The sequence below is a fragment of the Sorex araneus genome, chromosome 9 (genome assembly GCF_027595985.1).
Source record: "Sorex araneus isolate mSorAra2 chromosome 9, mSorAra2.pri, whole genome shotgun sequence".
NCBI lineage: Eukaryota > Metazoa > Chordata > Mammalia > Eulipotyphla > Soricidae > Sorex > Sorex araneus.
In genome coordinates this window covers 54,611,114-54,633,506 of record NC_073310.1, presented here as the reverse complement: position 1 = coordinate 54,633,506, position 22,393 = coordinate 54,611,114, and the positions used below count along the sequence as shown (strand labels likewise).

Below are 22,393 nucleotides of genomic sequence, written 5' to 3'. Positions count from 1 at the left end.
TCCTTGAGCCCCCCAGGAGTGATCCCCGAGCACAGAGCCAGGAGTAAACACTGAGTACAGCTGGGTGCGACCCCAAAACAGAATAAAACAAACAAAAAGATCTCGTTATTGTATTCACTGAAGAACTAACCAGTTACTGGTGCTTTAAATTTTGTAAGCATATTAGAAATCCCTCATGTTTGTTCTGACACACACTTTGCTCTGAAGGGAACTTTCTGAATTTCTCATCTACCATCATCTGGTGGAGGTTTTTCTTTTCCATTTTAGAAACCATGTTTATTGAGGTGCTGGGATTTGTAATACTGCCGATCATGCTTTTCATGCATGCATCATTCCCCCCAAAGCCCTCCTCCCTTGGTGGAGGTTTTTCTATATGTCCTATGTTTCCCTCTAAGATGACTAACACCAGTGGCTACAGGGCATCTTCATTCATCCTTTAGGCTCACAACTGGGAAACACCGACAAGAGCTCTAAGCACTGACCAAGACTCTATTATGATACTGTGTCTTACCTTTCCTGGAACCATAAGCAGTTAGAAATAATGGATTTTTTTTTTTTTTTTTTTTTTTGCTTTTTGGGTCACACCTGGTAATGCACAGGGATTACTCCTGGCTGTGCACTTAGGGGACCATATGGGATGCTGGGATTCAAACCCGGGTCGGCTGCGTGCAAGGCAAACGCCCTACCCACTGTACTATCACTCCAGCCCCAGAAGTAATGGATTTTTGGATCAGGTGGCTCAGAGCCCCCTTGAGCCAGAAGAGGCTGGAGTCCAACCAGTTCAGGAGCGCTCTCAGCCGAGGCAACACCAGCACTAAATTTGGCATCTAAATCACGACACCATGTCCTGGCTTCCATTGTGTTATTGTGACAATTCTCCTAAAATTTTAAGTATTTTAGAATATAGATTTTTATCTTCAGTGCATTTTTTAAAAACTTTTTATTAAATCACCACGTGGAAAGTTACTAAGTTCTCAGGTTTATATGTCAGTTATACAATATTCAAACACCCATCCCTTCACCAGTGCCCATATTCCACCACCAGAAACCCCAGTATACCCCCCACCCCCACCCCGTACCCCCTACTGTATAACTAATGAATTTCACTTCATTTTTTCTTTACCTTGATTACATTCCATAATTCAACACAAAACTCACTATAGTTGTTGGAGCTTCCAACCAAGAGAGACAGACCTACTACATTTGATAATTAGTTTTTCATTGCTGGAAATGAAGAGATATGTAGCCCCACTGCTACAAGTACATAACTCTCTCTCTCTTTTTTTTTTCTTTTTCCCCCTCATCCCCCTTCCCGCGCCTCATAGTATGGTGTACACCACGCCGCGTCGGCCAGCGTGGGGCTTTTGCTTAGTTCACAGTCTAGAGAGGTGGCTGCTACATTAAAAACCTTCAAAATTTCAACAAAAACTTACTGTTATTATTTGGAGCTTCCCCCCCAAGTCAGACCTGTTCAAAAGGAACCGTTGCACATTGCTGACAATTATAAATGTTAAGTCGCGCAGACGCTGCTGCGTCCGCGCGGTTTTGGATTTCTGTATAAAGTCCAGGGAAAATTCTGCCAGAAATTACATAGCCCAGCTCACAGTCCCAGTGCATTGCTGTAAGAAGTCTCTGAATTCAAAGTCTTTAGGCGCAGAGGGTCCGATTCGCGCTCAGCGGCTCTGGATTTATCTGGGCTGAGGGTGTGCCGGTTACGCCCCCTTCCCATGAGTTCCTGGGAGCCCCAAAAGTAAAAACCGAATACCTCTGGGTTTGGAGTCACAGAAGATGGCGCCTGCCACGTGGGTGCCGCCAGGCCGCCGCTTTCCGTGCAGGAAGACAGGGTGGGGAGGAAAAAAATCCACCCCCGGCAGCACAGAGTTGTAGCCCAGTTCGGTGTCCCAGTGCATTGCTATCGGATGCTGCGCTGGATGCCCGAATGTGTTACATCTCTGGAATCAAAGTCTTTAGGCGCAGAGGGTCCCTTCAGTGCATTTTTTAAAAAAATCTCCTGTGACCATTAGTTTGACCTTAGTCTTTGTTTCGTGGCCACACCCAGCAGTGTTTAGGGCTTACTCCTGGCACTGCACTCAGAAATCACTCCCGGCACGCTCGGGGGACCATAGGAGTGCCTGGGATCAGACCCGGGTTGGCGGCATGCAAGGCAGGCACTCTAACCCGCTGTATTCTCTCCGGCCCCGGCCAATCCTTATAACTACAGTAATCTGCCTAGTGTCCTGTACCTCTGCCTCTTCTAAATGCTTTCAGCTGTGGCTGCACATTGAAAACCTGGAGGGTGAGCTGGAAAGAGAGTACCATGAATAGGCTGGCCTTGCACACACCCAATTCAGCTTCAATCTCCAGCACCCCATATGGTTCCCCCAAGCACCACCTGATCCCTGATCAGAGCCAGGAGTAATTCCTGCTCACGGCCACATGTGGCCCTCAAACAAATTGGTGCCCAGGACAAGCTTCAAGATAGTACTTAGAAAATTGGAGATCCAGTTGGCAGCTGTACTGTGAACCTCAAATGGTCCCAGCAGGCACTGACTGCTGTGCTGACCACTGCTCGGGCCCTTCGAGGAGCTACTAAGGCCAACTTACGTGCAGAATCATCTCTGCTCAGAAACCTCAACCGTTTCCAAGTGTCACTGTTTAGTACTAGAAGCAGACCTCATTCCCAAATTTTCTCTAGAAAAGGAGGCTGCAAACTGCCACTGGCATCAGTATTACCTGGAAACTTGTTAGAAATGCACTCAGGGCCTGAGCAGGAAGAGGTTTGTCCTGTATGTGGCCAGTCCAGCTTTGATCAGGCCCCACATAAGGTCCTCTTGAGCAGCAGCTAGAAAAAGACGTGTGCACATCCGAACAGGGCCCCGACCTTTCTGCATGTGCGCCCTTCCCCCTCCCCTTTGCTCATCCTCCTCTCCTGCCCCTGGAAGAAATGCCTCTTGAAGGCCCAACTGTCTTCTGGTGAGTAACTCGAGTGCATTCTAAAAGTCTGAATATGAGAAGTCAAGAGGAATATTTATTCTTTTTCTTTCTTACTCATCATTGGATCAAGGATAGAGCAGATCATGAGACTAAGAATCTGCCTTACCCACATGAGTCATGATTAAGCTGCCTCTCCTATGAACCAGCTTAGTGCCTGGACATGGAAAATGGTGTCTTTTAACTGTGCTTGCTTTTTTCTTCTTCTTTTTTTTTGTTTTGGGGTCATTCCCAGCTGTGCCCAGGGTTTATTCTGGTTCTGGCTCCAGGATTAAACCCAGGTTGGCAGTATGCAAACCAAGCACCTTACCTGCAGGAACACTCTCTACCCAGCCATGCTTCTTTGTTACACACTGTTCTCTCAAACTTTGAACTACCTCCCCCCCCATGGTTACATTCTATTGTTACAAACTACTTAAGAATTCTCTTAAATAATTTTTGTGTGTGATTAGTTCCCAGAAATGAATGCAATGATAATGAGACGGTTCAATTTGCCAGGAGATGTGGACAGAGCTCGACAGTATGTATTACAGGTAAGATTGTTTTAAAAGAAAAAAGGATAACTGCAGAACAGTCACCCAAAGTTCTTTACCCAAGTAATGTGACATTCAATTGTAAACTGTAAAAATCTTTAATTGAAAGGGAAACTCAGAAAATTCACATTTCTTCTAGATTTCTTCTCCAAGATTCTAATTAGTCTTGAGTAGGGCTACCCACTTCTCATGTGCAGTCAGGATTGACATCTCTTATTTTTCCATTTTTGGTTTGAGGCTACACTCAGCGATGCTAAGAATTACTCGTGGCAGTGATCTTGGGGGACCCTAAGGGATACCCCCATATCCAACTGTAGCATTTCTCTCTGGCACCCAGACTAGTCTAATACTACAAGCCATGTGCTTGTTAGGACTTGGTTGAACTCATCCTTCATGCCCTGAGACTACACTGGTCTTAGAATGAATTAAGAAACGCCAGTTTTGCTCCATACAACTGCTGTAAAGTTGTAGCTTAATGTAAAAACAAATTAAGCCAACCAGGCAAAACTAAGCTTATCTGACACTACTCAGTGGATTTAATATTACATCAACTATACAGCTTGCACATCTTCAAAACTTTTCTGTAAAAGCTAATGCTTCTGGCATATTTTCACTTTTAATGAGTGTCTTTTCACAATGAACTGTTGATTAAATCCAGCCATCTGGATCCCAGTCATATGAATGAGTTGGAGCTAACATAAGAAGTGGTCAGAGATCTAGCCTTAAATTCCTTAAAGGAATTTCAAGCTTCCCTTTTAGATTTTTTTTTAAATTTCAAAAAAGCAAAACCACTCCAAAGGACATGTTTCTCTTATTTCTATACTATCCATCATAATTTGCTTTGAATTACCAATTTCTGAGGGTAATTTGGCAACACTAGTAAATAAAACTGATTATTGAAGATTGGGGGGTGTAAACTCAGTGGTAGATCACTGCCTTTGTGTGTGGAGCCCTAGGTTTGAGATCCAGCAAAAACAAAGAAGAAATTCAGTATGAGAGGGCATTATAGCTGTTACGGATATATCTCTGGTCTGGAAAGGACGAGTTTTCAGAAATAATAGTGATACCCCATGTGCATTGCCAGGAGCAATCCCCAAATGCCACATGGTGACTTCAAAAGCAGCAAATATACTGCATTCATAATATAGGGGAAGTGGGAACTCAGCAGTGCTTAGGGCTTACTCCTGGCTCTGTGCTCAGGGAACTTAAATAGTGCCAGGAGTTGAATTTAGGCCAGCTGCATGCAGGGCAAAAGCCGTATACCTCTTGCACTATCAATATCAGAGTGAGATATTCTTTAGAACAATAAGAACAAAAATAAAAAAATTTAATGATCATAGAAATCTCATTTCAAACTGTTAAGATGTGTGGTTGAGTAAATCTTATAAAAAGTATACTGCAAGGGAATAAAATAAGAAAAACCCTCAAAACAAAAGCCCTCAAAACAATTACTGAAGTGATAACAAACCAACCAAAGGTCCTAAATTTTTTTTTTTTTAATTGAGTCACACGTGGGAAAAAGCTCAGGAGACAATACAGGAAGTCTGGGATAGAACTCGGGCCAGCTGCATGCAAGACAAATGCCCATCCAGTATACTTTTGCTCTACCCCCAAAGAGGAAACATATTAAACCTAGAATTCTGTAACCACAGTCAAAAAGCCATCATTAAATATAAATGCAAATATCATTCTTACCTAATAACTAAAACCTGATTTCCAAGGATTTAATGTCATAAGGATACCTAGACATGAAAAAAGCCTGTTGAAAAATTAAGACTGAGGAGGAAGCTAAAAGTGCTGCACAAGGTCTTAAGTTCAGTCTCCACACTACAGGTCCCCTGACTACCACAGATAATAGTAGACCTGGTGGTCCCCAGTGCTGCAGGGTCCAAGAAGCACTGCATCATTGGGCCCAAGCACTGAACTATACAGCCAGCACAGCTGGATCACCATGAGAGTCCCTCAATGTCCCCTATAAGAAAAAGATGACTCTGTAGATATATTTCAGTAAAAATGTGAGTGGAAATACCAGAAAAATGTAATGGACTAAAGAGGTCAATAAAAAGCCATTTTAGCTTGCAGCTGAACATGCAAGTGCTAGAAAAGTAAGTAATGAATAGAATTGATTAAGGCAGTAGAAATTATAGGAATCAGGAGCTCCTTTCCCAGAGAGGGTAATTCATTCAGTAGCGGGCTTCTGTCCAAGGCATGGAAAAACTAGAATGTCATATTGTGAGTCACAATTTATGTCAACTGGTGGGGAAAATCAGAGCCTTTCACTAATGTTAAAAATAAGTCTTATTTAGAATAACAGGATTCATGAATGATGAACTCGGACCACTGAGAAGAAAACAAAATTATAGGTATACAGCTTGATACTGTAGTTACCATGCTTATGTCATGGAAAAAGGTTTCTGTTGGTTTTTGGTTTGGAGGTTACACCCAGCTATGCTTAGGGCTCTTGGCTCTGCACGAAAAGATCACTCCTAATGGGGCTTGAGGAACATACAGGGTGCCAGTGATTGCACCTGGCCTGGGTCAGCTGCATACAAAGCAAGCACCCTATTCACTCACTGTACTATCCCTGCAGCCCCGTTACTTTTTTTTTTTTAATGTTTTGATTTTTAGAAGAACCAATATAATCTTGGACATTTAAGCTCTTGAGGCCCTGGAATCAGTCCCCCACATCAAAAAATAAAACTGTCGGGGCTGGAGAGAGCACAGCGGGTAGGGCGTTTGCCTTGCACGCGGCCGACCCGGGTTCAAATCCCAGCATCCCATATGGTCCCCTGAGCACGGCCAGGGGTAATTCCTGAGTGCAGAGCCAGGAGTAACCCCTGTGCATCGCCAGGTGTGACCCAAAAAGCAAAAAAAAAATAAATAAATAAATAAAAAAAATAAAACTGTCACAGGGTAGAGTATAAATATCTCTTTTTGTATAGGTGTAGATATATGAAAAGGAGCACTAGTATCCTCATCTTATGCAAGAGAAACTGATGCTACACAACACTGGCACTGTCAAAAGAACTACATGCAGTGATATAATTATGATAGGCCTAGGAATATGGCTAAGGTGGCAAAAGGCCAGGCCTACTATTCCCAACTGGGCAATGCCAAGTGGCCTCTGATGTGCTAGGCTTGAGAAAACAGAAAATTGACACAGAAGAACCATGTCATTTGTATCATAAAATGATTTTATCAGGAAGCACAGAAAAATAATAAATTAAAACCTAAGGGTAAGAATGTTGCTCAGATGTAGAGCATATATGAGGAGTTGGATCTGGTCTGCAAAAAACTAGCTGAAGGATAGGCGGATGCCTCTCAAAGGAGGAAATAATGTTTTTGTAAACATATTCTGTACTTTCATGTTACAGTATACGTATTCTTTTAAATTTCTTAAATTATATTTCAACATCTAGAACTTCTTTGCAGCTGATACTATGAGTGGCTACTTAGTATGTAGAGACAGTTGCTTTGCATGCTAATGTGAAAGAAAAAGCATTTAGAAAGAAGGCAAAATATGTTAAGGAGAACATAACAAACAGTTTGACTAAAGTATTCTGATTCATAAGAGAGAGCAAGAATTTAAGAGCTGACCCAATGACCTGTTGTTTTTTATCCTTCAGAGTGATGGTGTGCAACAAACAACCTACCTCGCCCAGCAGTACTGCCATGAGGCAGTAAGAGAGATCAGTAAACTTCGACCATCCCCAGAGAGAGATGCCCTCATACAACTTTCAGAAATTGTGCTCACTAGAGATAAATGACAACTATTTGCTACTTCTGGCAGCTATTTTACCAGACTGTGCCTAAAGAATTTTGTGGAATATATGTTGCTTCATGTGCAGATAACCAAAAATCACTTCAAAAATCATTTCAACCCTTATGATGGGCAATTTTTTTATTGGTAAATTTTTTCAGAAAACTTTTTAAATGTCATTAAACCATCTGAATCTGTCTAGTCCTAGAAATTTCAAATTGCTATCTTGTGGGTTTTATGTGGTATTGTTTACACTGTTAATATCCACATGTAAAGCCATTACATAAATAAATAATGTTAAAATTCAAATGGTTTATCTCTTTATCATGGAATAAAGGTCAGAAAATGGACAAATATACATTTCAGTCCAATTAGATTTTAACAATATCGGAAACTTAATATAGGAGACTGGTTTATTATAAAAGACTGTACATAAAATTTAGACACCAGGTTATATACAAAAGTAAGAGAACATTTCACTGAAAAAAAATTAAAGTAGCTAGCTGAACACTAGTGATAATGAAATCATGTTTAAAATTAACAAAGGCAAAATGCATACGCATCAGTCACATTGATTTTATAGCAATAATGGTCTTTAATTTTCAGAAATAAATGTTTTGCACTAGTCTTACCACTTACTATGCTTTATAAGTCTGTAACACTCAGTACATGACTGCAATTTGAAATTCAAACAAATCCTCAATACACAGAAACCCACAATTGAGTGCTCTAATATTCTAGGCAAGAAAGAATTATACATAAAATAAGAAAACATCCCTCGAAACCTCCCTTAAATTAAGAGGAGACACACAAAGTGCATGTGTTGCATTTCAATTATGTCAAAAGACAATACAAATCTATTGATCAGATATATATTCCTCTTTATTGATTTAATACATGACCCACCTTTTCCCCAACTATTTAATTTTAAAAATCTTTTTGTTGCTAGTGCCAGATAATGGATTAAATAGTGCCTGTTCAAAGATCAATTGCATTCACTTGTATAAAACAGTATGTAAAAGAATTATAATTTCCTTTCATTGGACCAGTGTACAACAGTCCACTGAAAAACTTGAGGAATTGCTTAACCACAGCAATACTTAAGAATTTTACTTACAGAATGTGCACACTTGAACACATTTTTCTTAGCTTTGAAAAAGTTACTTTAGAAAAGAAATTCAGTAGATTGACTTGTAAATAACCATTCAGATTTTAAATCTGCAAAATCAATCACATTGCTGTTGGGACAGTGAGATAAGGCTAAAATGTTTTTCCAAGTTAATATATTGAGAAAATAGAACCATTAATTCTGCAATAAATCAGTATCATTTTTTTTTTAAAGCAAACCAGTGAAGGAAAGGACAAAAACCTTTGGTTCACTTATATATTTATGAATGGAAAAAATTTATAATGCAAATTCACTCATTAAAAAACTTAGGTACAAATTACAACATTACAGATAACCCTTTGTTTCACATGGAGACCTTAGAGACTCAATTCATTTCAAGAGACCTCAGTACAAATACTCTCAAATATTACACAAATTGGAAGCATCTTGGATTTTTTAAGTATATTTAATTACATGAATTTGTATGCATGCTTTAAACAAATAGCATATTTGAAGAATCAGAGAATCTAAATAAAAGTATGACCAGCACCAGCTTTTAAGTTTTTTGATTTTAATATTAGTTTGACATAGCATTAGTAACCATGCTGCACTGAACATGTAATGGTACAATCTGAATCATGATTTGTTAAATATTATACCCCACACCCCCAAAATAATTAGGCTGGTCATAAAGTTAACAATATGTAAGTATATTAAGCATAATCAGTTATGGACAGTGTCTGTTTAAGTTGCCATTTAGCAATACAGAAACTGCCTCAAAGATTTATGCTTACAGGTAGACATTCAGTTACACCAATAAAACAGCATGTCCTGAAAATATGGGCGCATTTTAAGACAATTCTGTTAACCATAATAGTCCCACAGCATGACACAGTAATAACCTACTTTTAAAGCAAAAGTTTAATCAGTATAGTGCATGATTGATTCTACATAGTTCCCAGGGAACAAACCAGTCACTCGATTGCAGACTCCTTCATACCATCCATCATCGTTCTTCTTTATTACATAAATGATTGCACCCTCTATAAACGATAGCTCATCATCCTTGTCTTTCGTGTAATCATATATTGCCACAACTAGAAAGAAAAAGTAGAGATATATTATGTACTATAACCAATATTCAATCACATTTAAATCCAATGCTAATAAAAACTATAACAACCAACTATACATATGAGTAGTATTAATTCTCACATTAATATAGGTAGGCAGTGTCTTGTTCTTAAGGTGAAACTGGCAATTCAATCAAACGAGAGATATCAATAGCTTCTACAATCTATGACAGATCTTGAAATTTTAGGATTTATTAGTTTTTCAATTAACTTATTCAAATTATCTGCTAAGCTCCTACCATATTCAAAACACCAGTTTCTTTCAAGTAACTATCAGGCAATGCTGCTTAATTAGCAAACCAGGCAACAACTCATTTTGTGTAACATGATTTTTCTCTTTGTTTGTTCACTTGGGGCCACGCTCAATAGCTGAAGGTCTATTCCTGGCTCTGCGCTCAGGCATGACTCCGGTGGTACCCAGGAGCCCTTATGTGCTGTCAGAAATTGAACCAGAGTCAGCTGAATGCAAGCCACTGCTATCCCCGCTGTGCTTTAGCTCTCTAGTCAATCTGCCAATCAACCACTGGCAGGTAAAGCACACATCTTACTCAACCCAAGAAAAGAGTCATGTGAATGTAACATAGTATAGGGATATGCCTACAACACCCTTGACCCCAGAATTTAGGGAGGACAGATAAAAAGTAATCAAGGGGGAGAGGAAGAGATAAGAAAGGAAGTAATAGGGAAGGGGGATCAGGGTTCTGGGTATACTGGTGAGGTGGGAGAGTGGTATAGCTATGTATCAAAGCACAGACTTGGTTAACACTGAAAACATGAGATCTAAGCTGCAACCACTGAACTTTGTAATGTGTCTGGCAAGGTGGCAGGTAGGGCAGGAGTTGGAGGATGGAGAACTGAACATTTCTGGGGAAGTTGACACTGACGGGAACTGGCACCAAATGCCTAAAAACCAAGTATCAGTAACTTTATAAATTAGGTTTTTTAAATTTTTAAAAATTTTTAAAAAGAAATATACTAATGTTATTTATGGGGCTATGTCTAGGACTTTTTAAAGAGAATACTTACACGGTAAGGTCAATAGGACTTTAAAACTTAAAGAGAACTGTCTGGCAATTCTATGGTATGTTTTGGCTTGGCGGCCATAGCTGGCTGTGCTCAGCACTTCCTTCTGGCTCTGTGCTGAAGGACCACTCCTGGCAGAGCATGGGTTACCGTATCGGGTCCCGGATTGAATCAGTTCGGCCATGTACGCAAAGGGCCAAACCCACTCTACTCCACTGTACTGTATTTCCAGATACCAATTCATGATTGAGTTCGAAATATTTCCTTCCTTCTCAGTGTTGTGGAAGACAAAGGCTTCAAAACAGTCCTCATTTTTCAAATTACTGGTTTATGTAGTAGTGCTAGTAACAACTGATTAATTATTCCATATTCTTTTTAGAACATAACTTACATGTTCTAATAACATATATGTTATTAGAACACAATTCAGCTCTGAAATTACATGTCATATTCTGGTTTTATGTAAAATGTGTGGTATTTTTTTTGTATATATACCTTGTTTGGCTGGAGCGATAGCACAGCCAGTAGGGCATTTGCCTTGCACGCAGCCGACCAGGGTTCGAGTCCTCTGTCCCTTTCAGACAACCAGGCAAGCTACCGAGAGTATCTCACCTGCATGGCAGAGCCTGGCAAGCTACCCGTGGTGTATTCAATATGCCAAAAACAGTTAACAAGTCTCACTTAGAGATGTTACTGGTGCCTACTCGAGCAAATCAATGCGCAACAGAATGATAGTTATACAGTGATGCCTTGTTTGACCTTTTCTTAAAATACTGAGTTTTTAAGACATTTAAAGATCCAGGGACTCATATTTTTCCTTAAGGAAGGTGTATTCTCTTCCAATGATTATTCTGAATTATAATACGGGAGAATTCTGACCTAGGGAGATACCTAAAGTATTGATACCTGAAGTACTAATCTATATCATCACCTGCTAAATTAAGATAGGCCATCTTCCTGTCCTTGACAAAATGCTTCACTAAAGTGGACTCAACAAGTCCATAATCCTTCATTTTAATTCTGCTGCAGTATTTGAGATAGAATTGAGATTGAGTTCAATAACTTTAAATTTGAAAAAACTTCAAAACATAAATATCAGATTATCATCTTGTTATCTTTAGCTAAAAGCTTATGTCCCAAAATGGAATACTTACTAGAGATAAACTCATAGTAAATAAGACAGTGTAATAATAAAACACCAGTTTTATTATGTTTAATTTGTTAACATTAATTTCTTTGTATTTCAATTCACAAGGCCTTAAAATTAGTATAGATCAGATATTTTTAAACATCTTCCATTTGTGGACCCCCCCTGTGCCTGAGAAATGCAATACTAGATAAAGAATATTCTCAAAGAGACATTGGGGATGGAGGGGGCTGGAGGGATAGCACAGCGAGTAGGGCATTTGCTTTGCATGCGGCCGACTGGGTTCGATTCCCAGCGTCCCATATGGTCCCCCGAGAACAGCCAGGAGTAATTCCTGAGTGCAAAGCCTGGAGTAATCCCTGAGCATTGCTGGGTGTGACCCAGAAAGGAAAAAAAAAAAAAGACATTAGGATTCACTGTGTATTGGATTTTGAATTAATACTTGATGGTCGTTAGCCTTCAAAATACTTTTACAGTTGTTAAATTCTTTAAAACTTCACAGTCACAAGGCCCCTGGTCATACCCACAGTTTCAGGGGCTAAGACAATGCTCTTTAATCTTTCTACCTCTGTGGATCAGCAGCAGCCATGGACCAATGATTAAAGATCACTGAGCTAGGGTATAGATAAACTGATTATGACAAAGGTGTAATGCTCTCAGGCTTTCAGAAGAATGAAAATTTGTTTCCTCATGTTCTTAGCTGCCCCCAAGAAGTCAGTAAAAAATACAAGTGTCCAACTTATGTTTCCATTTTCCACATTCCCTTTGCAATTAAAATTTCCACCCTATTTCCTCTCCCCAAATGAATATTCTCTCATATGGTAATTCTTACTGTGGGGGGGGGGGAGGAGTGAGAGAGAAGGAGAGAGAGAGAGAAGGGAGGGGGAGCGAAAGCAAGAGAGGAAAAATGTCTGTCATAGAGGCAAGCTTGAGGGGTGATGGAGGTGATGGATGGGAAATTGGGACACTGGTGCTGGGAAATGTACACTGGTGGAGGGATGGGTGTTGGAATATTGTACAACTGAAATCTAATTATGAACAGCTTTATGAAGATCTCACAGCGATTCAATAATAAAGTCTTTAAAAAGTTCAAAATACATACAACTTTCCAGAATTCAAACTGATGTAAGGAGCTAAATTCTACCATCTGCACATATTATGCATTAGACCTTAAATCTAATGCTCTAGTCCTACTTTAACATAATAAAAAACATAAACATAAATTCTTCATATCCCTGAAATCTTTTATTTGATTAGAAATACAATACATTGGGCCAGAATAGTACAACAGGTAGGACACCACACATGGTGTCCCAAAGCCCCACCAGGATCCCTGAGCTCAGAGCCAGGAGTAAGCCCTAAGCACCACTAGCTGTGGCCCAAAATTAAACAAAAGAAAAATACAGAACCAAACAATAATACAATTGTTACAAAACAATTAGAACTTAAGCTAATTTTCACTGGGAATCTGTCATGTCATATTACTAACAAAGCCTCAAACTAGTTTTTGTATTGTGGCTAGAAAGGCTTTCATTAAAGACTTTTTAACAACAGTAACAGATCTTAGCTGTGTTTTTTTCTTTTTCTTTTTTTTTTGGGGGGGGGGTGTGGTTTGGCCCATAGCTGATGCTCATGGATTACTTCTGGTTCTGTACTCAGGATTCCTGGTGGTGCTCAGGGGTCAAACCCAGGTCATCCATGTGCAGGGTAAACACTTTACTACCCTTTCTGTTCATAAATTTTTATTGATACAAAGCCACTTCCATACATCTGTGTACTGTCCATGGAAGCTATTGTACAGTCTGTAGTGATGAAAAGAAACTATAAGACTGGAAACATTTAAAATATTTATTATCTGGTCTCATAAAAATGATGTGTGGATGATCTTTGGCTTAAGGCTCATTATTACAATTTGTGAAACAATTCTTTAGTACTGCATGTATCATTCCAAATTCATCAATGTATATAAATGTAATAGTCTCCTTTGCAACTACTTTTCAAGTCAGGAAATAACAGATTAGGGGGCCAGAGAAACAGCACAACAGAGAAAATAACAGGTTGGGGGCTAGAGAGCTAGTAAGAGCACGTAGAGCTCTTGCCTTACACACGGTTGGCCTGGATTTGACCTTCTGGCACCCCAAATGGTCCCCTGTGCCTGCCAGGAGTGATTCATGAGTACAGAGCAGAAATAACTCCTAAGCACCATCAGGTGTGGCCCAAAGAGCCATAATTGAGACTAGTTAAAATTGGCATTGTACATACATGATAGCCTCTCAATACCTGTATTGTAAACCACAATGCTTAAAAGGGGAAATGGGAAGAGGAGGGAGAGGAGGGAGAGAGAGAAGAAGAAAATTGTCTGTCACAGAGGTAGGGGGTGGGAGAAGGAAAACTGGGGACACTGGTGGTGGGAAATGTTCACAGGTGAAGGATGGGTGTTAGAACATTGTTATGACTGAAACCCAATCAAGAACAGTCATGTAACTGTGTATCTCTGGATGATTCAATTTTAAAAAAGGGAAAAACATTGTCGCTATACATATACAAATGTTTAAAATGAGAATGTAAAGTACTCAAGACTTCTTGAACAATATGTAACAATTAAAAAAAGGAAAACAAAAATTTCCTGTAGTGTTTACTCAAAATATGGGCAGGACAAAAAAGTCACAGACCTGAAGAACTGTTTACTTAAGACCCACTAATCAAAATAAATAAATGGAAATATATATCAAAAGTGATCATGTGATCAATTAAACTATAAGAATTTTCCCCCTAGAACTCTCAGAAAAAGTTTTTAAAATAGCACAGAATTGGGTGGAAGGAATGATAAACTTAATAAAAATAAAATTTGGTTGTTTTCCACACACTACTTTCTGATAATTGTAAGTAACAATAGATGTGGTAAGTTTGGATGTCAGGAGTTATATAATTTTGTGAAGTGAAAGATTATCTTCTCTTTTATAATCACCTAACTAAAACAATAATTTAATGTTTTTTTCTCATGGCAATCAACGTATTTTTAATTTTTTTTTTTTTGCTTTTTGGGTCACACCCAGCGATGCTCAGGGGTTACTCCTGGCTCTGCACTCAGGAATTACTCCTGGCGGTGCTTGGGGGACCATATGGGATGCCGGGGATTGAACCCGGGTCGGCCGCGTGCAAGGCAAACGCCCTACCCGCTGTGCTATCACTCCAGCCCCATACCTGCCTTTTTTCTTTCTGCTTTTTTTTTCTTTTAATTTGTTATTGTTTGGGGGCCACACCCACTAGTGCTTAGGAAACTACTGCTGGCTTTGCTTTCAGGAATCACTGCTGGCAGGCTTGGGGACCCTATGGGTTGCTAGAGATCGAATTTGGGTCTGCTGAGAGCAAGGCAAGCTCCCTACTTGCTGTATATTTATTTTTCTGGCCCTGGGCTCACTCCTGCATTTCATAAATTAAACAGCTAAGGTTTTTGTTTTTTTTTTAAAGTAAAGGACTTTAAAGCTTTATGTTTAATAAAAATTTCAGATAAAATGTCTAAGGCCTTAAAATAATTGGAAACTTTGTATCTAAAAATTTAAAATTTAAAAAGGAGTCCCAGCATCCTGTATGGTCCCCTGAGCATGGCCAGGGGTAATTTCTGAGTGCAGAGCCAGGAGTGATCCCTGAGCATCGCTGGGTGTGACCCAAAAAGCAAAAAAAAAAAAAAAAAAAAAAAAAGCAGGTAGGCCAAAAAGATTCAATCTCTGGAACCACATACGATATTCCAAGCACAACAGGCAGTGAGCCCTGAGCACAGTCAGAAGTAAGCCCTGAGGACTACTGGGTGTACCCTGCTCCCACATCCCCCCAAATTCAGGCATGCAAGTTAATCTCCAAGTCATTTTAAATGTCATTGTAAAACATGTCATCTTAAACATTGTAATATACATTAATTAATGAAACCAAGAAAGAATCCTCCCTTTACATGGGAAAATAAAGGGGGGAAAGTTTAATCGAATCATCTTGGCTGGTAAGGTTGAAAAAGTTGAAAAACACTGAACTGTATGTTCTTAATATCTCTAAAATTCTGCAATTAGGTTACCTTCATTCGTATCAACTTGATGGCTATACTTACCTTTCTCAATATAATTTTTAGGAGCCCAAACAGGATCCCCATCTGCATATGGATCATTGTACTGAACTACTGCAGCCTCTTCATCTTCATAATCCACTGGTGGTGGTGGTGGTGGAGGTGGAGAGTCATCAAACATGGGAATATCATCTGGTGGAGGTGGTGGTGGTGGTGTTGGACTATCAGCAACTAAAAAAATTCAGGTAATTAACTTGAATCAAAAATTAGAATAACAGAAAATTTATAAGTGGCATTAAGAAAGTTCTAATTCATATCAGCATGCACTCTAATAAAACATGCAATGATTAGAAACAAAAAAGCTTGGTGGGTTAAGGCTTATATTACTCTTAGGACTAATTTTGCAATAATAAAACAATCTAAGGGTATTAGGGAGTACTACAAATTAATGAATGCAGGAGGTTAGGAGACAATAACTGTTTTTGTAAGGATCAGAAAGAGAAATTTCCTTATTCCAAGCTCATGTCAGAAGAAATATCATTCTTATGCTAGCTCCTTATGTTTCTTTCATCATTTGGACTACAGTAAATTTACTAAAACATAATAGTCCAATAAACACTCACTGTGTACATCCATGTCCCTGATTTTGGTTTTCATATCTTTTGTTCCCTAGAATTAAGTCCCCAGTTCAGAGTGAAGAATTTTTATTTTTGTTTTAATGGACAAAGAAAAGTTGGTGGTTTTAGGTCTTCTATTAATTGTAGGTTTTCTAGCATTTACATTTACAAGAGAAAATTCAAACTTAAATAATTCCAAACTAGTACAAAATCTTAGTGAATCATTTTCAAAATGTCCATACTGATGATCAATTTTTTAAATGTAGAAATCAGTAAGAGTTTTACATCACAGCAAGTAAAATAATATGCATAAGATGAGAGGGAAAGACTAGGTCAAATTTTCTACGAATATATCCACAGTAAACAATTTGAAACAAAGTGTTAAAAGAAGATGTCATTTAAAATCAAAAACAGAAAAGTACCTACATCATGCAAAAACAAAAATCATATCTGAAATTCCAGATGGTCGTAGTATGTATATGTGTGTGATTTAAATAATAAAAGGTGTAAACAGTGACATGGGGAAATGTCAAACTAGAACTGTGTTCACTAAATGATTATGATACCAGGTAACAGATGCTCCCAATAGTAAGGAATTCACAGCTGGCACAGAACTAATTCTTAATTTAAATGTCTGATGCACAAACCTTTAAAAAGAAACATTGAGGAAATTTTTGTTTTGTGTGGTGGGTTTTTGTTTTTTGGGTGTCATTATTTTGGTCCAAACCTGACAGTGCAGAGGACTAAATCTGTGCCTCCCACATAACACATGTGCTCCATCCTTTGTGTAGCCCAAGAAAATATTCTGATACAAATTCATATAGGAATTATACAGAATCTGGTAAGGGGTGAAGTTTAGAGTATCAACTCAATACTAACTCAAACGACCATTTCTGGGACTATTTATGTGGTTTTAAAAAAGTGGTCATAACCTATCTGTAAAATAGGTTTTAAAACTTACTACTGTACTGTATATAGAGTAGTGTGCTGAAACTATAATAATGGACCTAGATTCAAAACATCTACAGGTAACAGTGCTATTTCCATAAGGACTTTAACTCTGTGATTTCTATTTTATCTTGTTAGGAGAGAAAACTAGTAGAAAACAAATCCTGTGCAGTGATGCTCATTCTGATAGGTATCATAAAGATCTACACCTATTTTCCTATCTAATGTTCGGATCCATCTGACTTTTGTCAGTTGCTCTTCCACAAAACTTTCTAATGGTGCTAAAAGGCGAAGATACAGGTATAAATTTATCCTGACATTAAATATCCAGAGTTCATTCCTTAAACTGATTTAAAGTGCAATTTATGTTTACTTCAATCTCTGCATTGCATTTACAATTAATTTATTTGTAAGGTACTAATAAACATTTTTCTCATTTGTGATTATGTCCAAATATTCTTAATCTGTATCAGCTTATCTGTATTTTATATATATAGTAGGGCAAGAGTCTAATTTTTTATGTCTGTCTAGGAGTATGAATATACAAAAATGTTTTCTGTTTTATTATAAACACTATACTGATTTTTTAGAGGTTCATGGTTTAAATGATTTTAATGAATGAAGTCATTTAATAGCAGATTAACTGCTACATGTATTCACTACCACCAATTTTGAGTACCTAACAAACTAGCTATTTAAAAGAAAATTTGCACTTCAACAGAACATTTAAGATACTAACACACAATTTCCCACCAATCTTCCTAATGTGCTCAAAGAAAACAGATATAAAGTTGGGTATCTGCAACACAAGGAGGCTGAAAAAAAAAAACACCCATACTCAAGTTGGTAATAAAAACTAAAATAGTAGTATGGGCCATTTTAGCAAAGACTGTGCCTACTTAGAAAGGATATAGTAAAACTAACTTTCTAATTTTATTTTCTTTTAGTTCTTGGGCCACATCCAGTGGTGTTCAGACCTTACTACAGTTTCTGTGCTCAAGGATCACTCCTGGTGGGCTTGTGGGACTATATGAGGTGCCAGGGATCGATCCTGTGTTGAGCATGTGCAAGGCAAATGCTTTACCCGCTCTATTATTGCTAGTTTTGAAGTCACCAAAACTTTAATCAGTGTATTTTGGATCCACTAAATTAATATTCACTTTACAGCTATTTAGAAATATTTCCTAAAATTCTTGGCTATATGGCAGTTTCAAACCTTAAATTAGCTTATTTTTTAAACTCTTGACCACAGTTCAAAAAATATTATAGCAGTAAGGACCAAAAGTTTATCCTGTTATTTAAATTTTTTTAGATGCTTATTAAATTTTTTTGTGGGAATGGGGAGGGGTGAGCAACCAGTGGTGCTTTGGGCTTATCCCTGCTTTGTGCACTGAATCACTCCTGGCGGGCTCAGGAAACCTTTACAATTCTGGAGGTCGAACTCAGGTTGTCTGTAGGCAAGACCAACATCCTACTTGCTATACTATCATTCCAGCCCCTACCAAATAATTTCTTAAAGGTAGGACTTTGTGCGTCTCCAAATCCTAGTACATAACACTGAATAAACAAACAGTTGACTAGAGGAAGAGAGGAAACAGGGAGAATAGCACAATGGGATCAACAAAAGCTGAAATTCAGAATCTGCCTGGAAGATGAAGTGATCAAATGAATTATATTTGTGTTCAAATCTCTGAGATTTATTTGCATGGTAATGGCCCCAAATAAATTACTACAAGACCACTTGCCATCTTAATATCCAATAGCTACATAGGAATAAGATAATATCCTAAAACTGGCATTTTTCATTTTGCCAAATAATATTCAATGATTATATATTAAGGATTAGAGATCTTCTGGAGCCCCAAATAATCAGATAGTGATATAAACTACTCTATCATAATCAAATCCATCTATTCAAAAGAATTTTCAAAAATTATTAAACCTGATCTTGCCTTAAAGAAGACTCTGAGAAACTCTGAAATGCTAAGAAATAATCCTCACAGGTCAGAATGTAGCCAAAACCAAGGCTCTAGGTTGTTTATTACTCTAATAATGTATACTATGGATGCAGCTTACTTATTCTTGCAGATTCATTCTGATCCTGAAAAACAATCTTTATATGTGTTCTAAATTAATATGCATAAAAATCTAAAATTACAAAGCTTTTAAAAAAAATTTGGTTCTAAAGGCAGAAATAAACAGTTACAACAACTACATAATAAACTGAATTTTACATCTGTATCTTAATCATCTGGCAACAGACTAAAAAAAATGTTTTACAATTCCCCTAAATATGTACTAGAAGCTATTGGTCCCTACACAATCTGAATTTTTGTGTTTGATTATGATTTCCTTAAGTATCTGCAGAGATGAGATTTCATGTTTTAGATCATGTAAATATGTAAGAAAGTTGCAGTTTTGGAATTTATATGGGTCAGTAATCATGCACACAAGAGAAAAAAACTGAAGACCGTGCTCTTCAGTTTCAGTAACATATCTGCACCTATTTTCAAGACCAGATTAGCTTCTCAATAAAAGTAAGGAAAATGATGACTCATCAGCCATGCATGCTATAAGGAGACAGCTTCTACTCTTTGACAGCTCAGTTTTTCCAAACTTACTGTTTTCCTGCACCCTGGCCACGAAGCCTGTGAGAGGTATCTGTGGAGTCAACTGAGGCATAGGGGGTGGGGGTGGAGCAATAGAAACTGGTAGCAACAACACAGTATGGGGGAAGTAAAACAGATAAAGGAAAGAAAAGGAAACAAACAAAAAGCAGAAGTCAGTTACAAAGACCACAAACATAAGTATGCAAAGAACAGTTTGCAAATGAAACAAAACAAAACAAAACAAAAACCAACGTAACAAAAACCTGCAGAATCTTCTACAAGTTCATTTCCCATGAGCAAATGTAAATCTGAATAATTAGTCAATGATTTCATAAAAGAATGTATTTAATTTAATCTACAAGTATAATATTTGGGAAAACTTAAAAAAACTGTCATATATTCACTTTCATGTAATAAAATTTCAAATTTTAAGGAGTTTTTTTTTAAAACTACTCAGAGCACTTTTCTAGGCTACTATGCCATGACCATAGCTCTGTAGACTAATGAATATATCAACCTTTAGAGTTAACTAAAAACCAAACAAAACAAATGAAATAGAAAGTTGCCTTGTTATTAGATAAATCACCAATTTTCTTTAAAGTCAGTTTTTACCATACACCTGAATTTATACACACCTCTCCAGGAAAATCCTTTGTTCCTATAACAAGGTTACTAGTTCTTAAACTGAATTTTTGTGTTTATTTTTGGGTTATACCTGGTAATGTTTTTATTCAGGAAAAAAAAAAGCATAAAATAAAATAAAACCTAAGTCTAACCGCACAGGTTAGAAATAGATATTTGCACTAAATTTATTTCTGTATCACTGGGAAGCTGAAAACATAGAGCAATTTTTTTTCTGGAGAGGGCAGGTTTTATTAGAAACTGATATCAAATGCCTATGTGGACAGCAAATGTATTATTAAAACCTGTAGAAAAACACTCATGTTTACTCTATTTGTCTCATTTTAAAGATAGTAATTGCCAACAAATGCTCAAAAATAAAATCAACAGAACTGAATAACAATATTTAGTATTGAACCAGGAATGACAAAAACAATTTAATGCTTCCTAAGGATAATTTCATGGAAAGGTTGTTTTAATTAATCCAACATGCAAATTTTGTTGATTAAGCACAAAAACTTGGAAAAGGTAATGTTCAATGAAGCATTAACTAAACAAAGCAATGCAAGTGCATGAATACGCACTGTATAACAATATTCAATTCACTATGAAACTGACCCTTGTTCATCCTGGTACTGTGTATACAGAAGACTCTAAAAAACATTTTTTTAGAAAGAACCCTTAGTAACTAGCTATGAAAGTTAGTAAAGTTATGCTATAAAGAAACTAATGATTACCTCTATATTTAGAAAGGGAAAATATTATGCACATCAAAACACTAAAAACATTTACAAACCACTGTTACAACTATAGCACCAATAGTACTTGAATTAAAAGATAGTTAATTTGAAAATACATATCTATGATGAGGCCGAATCTGCTTTATAATGTGTAAAAGAAAGAGATGTTCAGTAGTGAAAATTTCTGGAGACAAAACAATGTACCCAAGAAGTTAAAACTGCACAATGGGAACAAAGGTGTGGCTTTGTGTGACAGAACACACTGTTTTCCTTGCATTGCTGAGGTCCCAGATTTGACCTGGAATCACCTGTTCTGCTTAAGCATCATAGGGTGCCTGACAGCGCCCTCACACTGCCTGGCCCTAACACTACCAGGAGTGGTCCCACATCCCTGGTACTTGTCAGTATGGCCCCCAAAACAAAAATGAAACTACCAAACATGTCATAATGTGAAGAGTTGCAAGAAGCTATTTACCAAGTAAATTAACAATCTTAGTGAGGAAAAGAAAAATGTGCACATAAAGATGTAATCTAAGCATATAGAACAAGAAAAAAATTTTGAAAATTCATAAAACTAGTGAGACCAATATGAATAATCTGTGGAATATTCAGAAACAAGATACCTGTCATCATCAAAAGGAGCCCAAGAGAAACATGAAGTAAAATCTAATCAATGAAGTTTTTTTAGCAGATTGTATGAACATTTAAGACTGGGAACACGTGTTACTTTTGGTATTATCTGTGAATTTTGAAATTTTATGCTAAGATAATTTCTAAATTTTATGCCAAGATAATTTTCAGTTCTCAGTACTCTTTTGCTATAATACAACTCTAAAATTTAAACACACATACACACACAAAAGAGAATTTCCCCCTAGCTGTTTTAATATATTAGTATAAAGTAGTGCTGGAGGGATAGCACAGTGGTAGGGCGTTCGCCTTTCACAAGGCCGACCTGTGTTCGATTCCTCTGCCCCTCTCAGAGAGCCCGGCAAGCTACTGAGAGTATCGCGCCCGCACGGCAGAGCCTGACAAGCTACCCATGGCGTATTGGATATGCCAAAAACAGTAACAATAAGTCTCACAACGAGAGACGTTACTGGTGCCCG

General features: G+C 37.7%; 2 protein-coding genes across 9 annotated transcripts in view; one reads left to right on the top strand and one right to left on the bottom strand.

Annotated features, from left to right (window-relative positions):
* Positions 1–8,625, top strand: part of PDSS1 (decaprenyl diphosphate synthase subunit 1) — a 46,093-nt gene extending 37,468 nt beyond the window's left edge. The window contains exons 10-11 of the mRNA XM_055147457.1: positions 3,444–3,524; positions 7,151–8,625. Coding sequence (XP_055003432.1) covers positions 3,444–3,524; positions 7,151–7,291 — 222 coding nt within the window. The 3' untranslated portion in view covers positions 7,292–8,625. The remainder of the gene's footprint in view (positions 1–3,443; positions 3,525–7,150) is intronic.
* The window catches only part of ABI1 (abl interactor 1), a 96,512-nt gene continuing 81,514 nt past the window's right edge, over positions 7,396–22,393 (bottom strand). For 4 of the 8 annotated variants that reach the window (XM_004605363.3, XM_004605365.3, XM_055147452.1 and 1 more), the window contains 3 exons: positions 19,936–20,022; positions 15,795–15,980; positions 7,396–9,489 (listed from right to left, as the gene is read on the bottom strand). In XM_004605363.3, the coding sequence (XP_004605420.1) occupies positions 9,314–9,489; positions 15,795–15,980; positions 19,936–20,022 (449 nt within the window). In that variant the 3' untranslated portion in view covers positions 7,396–9,313. The remainder of the gene's footprint in view (positions 9,490–15,794; positions 15,981–19,935; positions 20,023–22,393) is intronic. The other 4 variants (XM_004605370.2, XM_055147454.1, XM_055147455.1 and 1 more) reach the window with 1 other exon arrangement.